This window comes from Conger conger, chromosome 13, assembly GCF_963514075.1.
Source record: "Conger conger chromosome 13, fConCon1.1, whole genome shotgun sequence".
In the NCBI taxonomy this organism is placed as follows: Eukaryota; Metazoa; Chordata; class Actinopteri; order Anguilliformes; family Congridae; genus Conger; species Conger conger.
This window is the reverse complement of record NC_083772.1, coordinates 23,686,383-23,694,391: the sequence shown is the minus strand read 5'-3', so window position 1 is coordinate 23,694,391 and position 8,009 is coordinate 23,686,383. Positions and strand designations below refer to the sequence as shown.

The 8,009-nt window shown below is 37.1% G+C and overlaps 1 protein-coding gene across 1 annotated transcript; it reads left to right on the top strand.

Moving 5' to 3' along the window:
- The first annotated feature begins 6,744 nt into the window (after positions 1-6,744).
- On the top strand, positions 6,745-7,746 carry LOC133107463 (trace amine-associated receptor 13c-like). Its single transcript, XM_061216451.1, has one exon. It carries the CDS (start codon positions 6,745-6,747, stop codon positions 7,744-7,746), a length of 1,002 nt encoding a protein of 333 aa, XP_061072435.1.
- The last annotated feature ends 263 nt before the right edge of the window (positions 7,747-8,009 follow it).

Genomic DNA, 8,009 nt, shown 5'->3' with positions numbered 1-8,009 from the left:
ATCAGCTGCATTCGCAGCTACAAGCTAATGCACCCTGCTGAAGAAAAACTGCTCAAGCTAGGTTTTGAAACAGCTGATAGCTGGTTGCCCAGTTCTACCAGCTCTATACTCAATATGGTTTGACCAGTTCAAGCTTTGTCTTGAAACAACTGGTAGCTGGTATTTCAAGCTGGTCATAGCTGGATTTTACACCAGGGTATTCAGTTACATCTGATTTTACTAAAGAAATGTCTTTGCCTTCATGATCTGTATGTCGTAATGTCAACTTAAGAGTAAAAATATAGTTAACATTTTTAAACGGAAGATCACAAGCTTGCACTGTTGTTCTGTTTGGCTACTGAAACCACACAGGAGTTTGTCACCATATCACACGTAACGTTGTGTTTTCCTGATTTATATGTCTCAATGTCAAATTTGGTTGAAAAATATACTTTTAAATGTTTAAAACATAAGATGACAAGGTAGCAACAAAGTTTTGTGTCATTTGGAGGTGAGCCAGCTTGCCACTTTTCACCAGCTACAAGTTAATGTAGCTATTCGGTTTCATCTGATTTTACTCAAAAATGTATTTGTTTTCATGGTCTGTATGTCTCAATGTCAACAGTAAATATCTGGAGTCAAAATAAAGTTTTAAAGGGTTTAAACATAAAATGACAAGCTATAGCCCGGAGTTTCATTAGCCCAAGGGTGCACAACAAAGGTTGATCTGTTTCAGGATTTTGTTTCAACTTCTGGTCTTAATTATTATTTGACTCAACCATATCTTATCTGAAAACAAGGCAATTGGTTGGAAAGAAAAAGCAGTATGCAGACTGGCCCTCGAGGAGTTTTGCACCTCTGCATTAGTCCAATGTTGGTAGTCTCCCAGCCTCTTTGAAGTAGTTTTTTTTGCAAAAACATGGTTTGGTGGCACTCAAAATGAATTGGGATACAACTCCCTTGTTATCTGTAGTAGAGAGATGACTTTGGTATTGTTAGAAGGCTTACCTTATCCCCTTTTGAGTAGTTTCTAGAACTCAAAATATGTTTTGGGGTCAATGCAACTGATGTTGATAGAGCAGGTCACATATTATAGAACCAGATAAAATTGAGTTTTTAAAGATATTACTCACATATGTAATTTTGGAGTATATCTGTTTTTGCACTTGACGACTCATTGTTTCCACAATTTGATTAAATGTCACTTTTCCTGTCTTGTCATTTTTAACATATTGTTTTATTGTTGTGTGCTTTGCTCAAAATAAGGTTGATTTGACAAGTACCAGACACTTTACAGTTAATATTGGAACTATTCCTAGGAAGTCTTATGGAAGATGATTTGTTGGATCAATTTTGGGAGGGCTGCCTGCAGGATTCTCTTCGTGGATATGCAGAATTATTGGCACCCCTGACTGGCAATACACAAAAAATACTTATATGATTACAGAGAAACTCAAAATGCGGAACATATGAAATATACATTTATTTTTACATTTTTGTCATTTGGCAGACGCTTTTAATCCAAAGCGACTTACAAGTGCATAGGTTCTACCATAAGTCAAAGCATCCAGAACTAGGAAAACACACATGGAATGCTGTTCTAAACATAGTCGTCATCATTTTTTTATTTATTTTATTTTTTCTGGGGGGGGGGGGGGGTAGACAAGGATAGGGATATCAGAAAGGAAGGGCGTCCAGCAGGTGGCAGTGCTGCATGCCATCCCTCCCTTCCCCTGGAATTGTCTAATCGTTGATTAGATAATTAGTTGATTAGTCACCAATTTTCCTGGGTGTTTGCACCTGGGAAAGACCCTTGATTTCTCACTCCGTACTGGGCCTTTGACGGGGGCTGTTGGTTGTTGGTTGTTGCTTGTTGCTTGTTGCTTGTTGGTATTTTGAAGACTTGGTCTTCCTTTTATTTTGGATTTCCACACTCCACTCGCACTCACACTCAAACACCCCTAAACTGATTCACTCTGACACGCATTAAGACATTACCAGATTATTTCCAATAAACCTTTAAAACTATTTTCCGTGTCTGGTCTCCATGTTTTATTGTTGACTGCTTGAATGCTGGTCGTAACATCAACCATCAGACAGGTACCAGACAGGGTAAATGGATGGTTTGAGTATCTCTGCTGCTCTCCTGGGATTTTCATGCACAACACTCTCTAGAGTTTGCAGAGAAAAGATGGTGCGAAAAACAAAAAAGTGAGCAGCAGTTCTGTGGACAAAAATGCCTTGTTAATGAGAGGTCAGTGGAGAAGGGCCTCTTTTTTGGACTATAAACTTGGGAAAACTTCTTCAAAATTTCTCAGCTCATTGGCTAGCTTGAATGAGAAAGTTATATGAAAGAATTTAAACTTACCAGTGAAAAAGTGATCGGAACAAACTAATTTATATTCAACTTCTTTCTGGTGTAAGATCTTGCCTACTTATATAGCAAATCCACCATGGTCTTATTTCTGTAGACAACCTTTGCATTTCTTCTCCCTGAGGTAAAAATTTTTAGCAAACAAAATAATGACAGTCTCTCTCCCAAGCCGCTTGATTTGAGGAACCATGAACTGTGAATTAATTAACCATAATGAATCTGTGTTATCGCTTTATTTTTATGTGATAACACAACTGACCTGAGATTCTTTGACAATATGCAGCTGTATGGACAGGTTGAGGTGAAGGTCACGGTCACATGATTTGTGATGTGTATTAAGAATAATCCTTATCTAGATCAGGGTACTGTACAACAAATAAGTAAATTGTTTGCATGCAGCATATTAGGTTATAGCTAGATGACAGTTTTACTGAGAATGTATTGTAGCCCATACTGTATATTGGATATAATGGTATCCAGTGGAAGATAATAGAGACATTATTTCAGAGGAGAATAACAGCAAAGTGAGATAAGTGGAGATAACGGCACAATGTCATTTTTATTTCAGTCATTTCAACTCACATATTTAGATTATACACATTAATGAATATTTCAATGAATAATTCAGTTCAGGATAATTCAGGCTTCTGCCGACTTCAATCTTGGTCCGGCTTTATTTCATGATCATGGAGAGAAGCACAAGCGTTTGTAGTTCTCTGAAACTGTTCAGATATTGCCCATATTCATACATAAAAAAATATTGTTTGGAAAGGAGAAAGGAGCCCCCCCCCCAGTTCACATAATTTTCAAAAAAAAATTCTAAATTCCTCTACAAATAATTCAATGTAATTACTTTGGTTTGTCGCTGAATGGGTCTTCTTTAGATACTTCTGTACATGCACCAGTTTGCATTGCCTATTGAACAGGAAGCACAATAAACCTCCCCTACTAAACTAGGTTGTTTTTTTACAAAATTGGAGAATTCTGAAGAATAAGAAGAAAGATCCTGAATGGCTGAGATTTGCAATATTTTTCACATGCAAATGAATGAGTTCCATCATGGCGTTAAACCACATACATATGTGCTGGATGTTCCAGCATCATTAATGATGTGGCCTGATTATGGTCCTGGACAGAACGAGGATGTCTGAAGTCATGAGCACTTTCTTCAGTTCTGATTCTCGTCTCCTCCTTCCACTCCTTATGTCCTGTTCAAAAGGAATCAAGTAAAGCAAGCAAGGCCAAGAAATTAAGAACCGTTACCATTAGCACTATTATAGAAACCAAGTTGCTGATTACACAATATCACAAACATTTCTGAGCAAGTTTTATGTGTTGATTTATAGTGACACATAGACATGCGTGACAACTTGCCCCAAACTGACATGTGCTAATGTTGGCTATATCTCAGGGTCAGCTTTATTTAAGACTTAATATAAACTAAGACTATCAAAAGACCCTCTACATTTTGAACATTCATACCAAAATAAGTTTGAAGATTGTGAAGTGACATTTTTTTACTTTTGAATATAAAAAATAAGAAAACTGGATTAGTTTGACTTGTAGTTTGACAACATGTAAGCAGGAAGTTGACCTCAGAACATGAAGTCACACAACATTTTTGAGGCAGTGCTTCTAGTGTCGGAGGAATGTACAACTTACCCAAGTGTCCAGTTTATCGTCAGTATTTGAAGCTTGTATGGGCTATTGCATTGGTGTTTGCTTCATACATTGCAACAGCCACAAACACTTCACTTATGGTTTGATTTCAGATTGACTTTTACTAAAGTAAACTAAAAATCCTTGTTATGTACGCTCTATTCATTTTGTGGTTCTTTTTCATGCTGAGGTATGAGCTGAATCAATCTGCTAAGGCATAGTTTGGGTGCGACTTGTCCATGGTTTGGGTGCAACTTGTACATTATTTTGTTAAAGTGAAAGCACAAGTGAAACTCAAGTAAAGTGTGTGAACTGTAATTTGAAAGTAAGAAAACGACATTCGAGTTTGCTTGGAGAGCTGAGTGAAAAATGAAATACAGTCACAAAGGACATTTGACCATGAAACATCACAGTGAAGTCAAATCTGAATTAACATGCAAAATCAGTGTCAGTGGTGGAGCCGACTATACTTTAAAACCTTTTCTCTGATTTATGAATGCACAGAGATTACAGATGATGGATGATTGATGATAGATGATTGATTGGGTTTAGATCTCATGGCTGAGAACCACAGCTATAAACACTCGGGCCAAGATCACATCCACTCTTGCCGCATTCCTGCAAACTGTCCTGGCCACATCTTCATTTGCAAAATGAATGTTCCCACTTGTCACTCCCCTTTTGAGGCCACTGTTCACAAAAAATATTAGAAAATGGAACAGTCCAATCAAGCCAAGTTCTGGTGGTCTAGCTGTTCACAGGACAACAATATACAATGTTCCTTAAACAACAAAGACCTTGCCAGAAAGAAAGGCCTGAACACAAAATTTAGTATCTTCAGTCTACAAAAGAAAACATTGAGAAGCCTGAAGCCTTTTGGAACATTGTGCTTTGGACTGACACAGCCAAATTGGAACTTTAGCTACCACCAAAGAAGGTGAAGGCTTTGTAGAGAAGAACACCTTGGCAACTGTTAACCCTTCTCTCACTTGACCATCCCGCAGAGGCTAGGCAGCAGTATTTCTCACGTGTGCAAGTAAGCGATATGAAATCCAATCATTCATAGCAGATCTTAGTTAGAGCGGTCCCTGTACTGTGATTAGATATAAAAAATGACTGGAACTTCTCTAAAGTGTCAGGAATGTTGAACAGAGGGAACCAAATAGCAGGCTCAGGGATATAGCTAAAAGGCTTGTTAAGGCTTCATTAACAAATGGTGGTGATCCAAGCAGACAGGTGCATATGGGGTAGACGGAGCATAATTGGGAAAAACAGGCAGAGTTAAAAAACCAGGAAGTCCAAACAAACGAAGGTACAAGTACAAAATCCAATACACAGAGTCAAAAAACCAGGCAGAGTATCTAGGGGCAAAGGCACAGGGAAGAGGAAGCTAGAACCAGGGTATGGAACAGAATAACAGATAAGACAAACTAGCAATGAGAACTGAAAAAGGACAGGCTTAAATACAACTAACAAGCAAACAATGCGAAACAGGTTAAATTAATGACAAGAGACAGGAAGCAGACTGTTTTCATTCAGAAGCATGGTAAGTTGATTTAAAAACTACCGTTTGAAGTTATTTTCTCATGAACGGTAAGTTGGATATAGATCTGTAGTTGCTTAGGACACTAGAATCTTAAATGGACTTAAATTGCTATTAAAGGTATCAACCATTTCATTTATCGAATGGACGTAGATCAGAGAATTTTGCAAGCTCTGAAAACGTTTGTTCTACTGTAGCATCTAAATATAGCTTTTAAATTGTTTTTTCTTTTTTGGTACTCGAGGCATTTAGCAGAACATCGACATAAACACAGTAATGATCAGAAACAGTAATATCAGACACTGAAACATTGTTCATTTATATTCCTTGTGAAACTACCAAGCCAAGTATTTTACCATGCTGATGGGGGGCTTCGGTGACATTTTGAATTAATTCCACATTGACTAATAGATTCACAAGTTCATGAATAGCATTGGAGTCTATTATTATTATGAATAATTAATTTGAATATTCATGTACCCATTTAAAATGATTCGGTCATAACTATTGAGTTCAATGGACATAAGCTCAGAGAACTCTGTACGAAAATGTAAATAAAAAGTAATCTTGCTTTAAAATTTGAATAAAAGTGTCATGTTTCACTTTGTACCATTTAGAAGTCAGGTTTGCTTTTGTCCACTTAAATATTAATTGTAAAAGGTCTTCTGACCAGGGGCACCCAAATGTTTTTCACATTCTGTTCAGTTCTTGTGAACTTGTGTTTTTCTCCATCGTAAATTCTGGATAAGTGCTTGCATGAAATTAATGCAATGTTTTGCTCATTTGGATGAAGAAAGGTGATTTCACAGAAATTAAATCCACACTGGTACCACTGTACTTCTGGAATCAACAAGTGTAAGCCCCTCTTGTAACCTTTTATTATTTGATTACATCACTGGCCAAATTTTGCTCTATGTCTCTGAACACAACCCCCTTTGCAAAGACATATAATTTAATCTGATGGGGATTAACAGCCACCAAAAGGAAAAAAACAATGGTGACCCCTTTATATAAATGTGACTCAACAGCTCTTAGTGATCCAAAAGGACTCTGCAACACCAGAAACCTGCATGATGCTACACTTTTCATGCAAATTCACAAGATCGTATTCATTTATTTTTTTGATTTCATATATTAACTATAATGGCAGAAGGTTTTATTGTTCAGTGAAACTGTAGCCACTTCCTTCATGAATCTCACAGAAGAGGAATCCTGCGTCCATTCAAACATTTCCTGTTTGGACAATTCCCGAAAAGCAGCTTATGTGCTGCTATACATGTCTGTAGCAGTAGTTGTCTCGCTGACAGTATGTGGGAACCTGCTTGTGATCATCTCCATCTGTCACTTCAAGCAGCTTCAAACACCAACTAATTTCCTCCTGTTTTCTCTGGCGATGGCAGACTTTCTTGTTGGGGTACTTGTGATGCCCCTCTATTTTACTATGTTGATAGATCCACACAGTTGCTTTGGTATATTGTATTGCATTATTTTCAATGTAGCAACATTTTACCTCACTTGTATATCCATTTATAATGTAGCTTTAATTGCAGTGGACCGATATATTGCTCTCTCCAATCCATTTCACTACTCCATGAAAATGACAAGGAATATAACTTTGAGGATAATAGCAATACTGTGGTTGTATTCATTAATCTACAATATGATGCTTCTTTATTTCAATGGAAATATTATTGACATGAAAGAAAACGTACCATGTGGTGAGTGTATTGTTAAAGTTAATAATGAATGGTCGATTATTGACTTCATAATTGTATTTTTCTTGCCATGCTCAATGATTATAATTTTATACCTGAAAATTTTCACTATTGCTACAAAACAGGCAAATAAAATTAGGAGTGTCAGAAAGTGCCCACATATACATAATAGCTCGATGGCATCTGAAAGGAAAGCAGCAAAAACCCTTGGAGTTCTAGTGGCAGTATTCCTACTGTGCTTAGTACCCTACTTTATAAGTACTTTTCTGAATGTCTATTTGAGGAACAGATCTGTGCATCTTACACTATCAGTTTCACAGTCTCTCGTATATTTAAATTCTTCCATTAATCCAATCATTTATGCTCTTTTCTATCCATGGTTTCAGAGGACTTTTAAACTCATATTCACACTTAGAATATTTGGCACTGACTCTTCCCTTCTGAATGTGCTTGAACGGGAAACAAATGTGAAATGAATGTGATGTTATAAAACTGTTACTGTACACTGGTTTCATCCTTGTTTTTCAGTAGTGGGTCATAAAGCATGTCTGTCCACAATTCTTTGTTAGTTCTACCACTTCTACAAGCACAGGGGTCAGAAACCCTGGTCCGAGAGAGCCGCAGGGTGTTCTGGTTTTTGTTTTCACCTTAAAATCAGCAACCGATTCAGATCCCAGAAAGAAGGTGTGGTGAGTTAACTGTGTCATCACCTGCTTTCATTGATAAATTAAATGCTGAG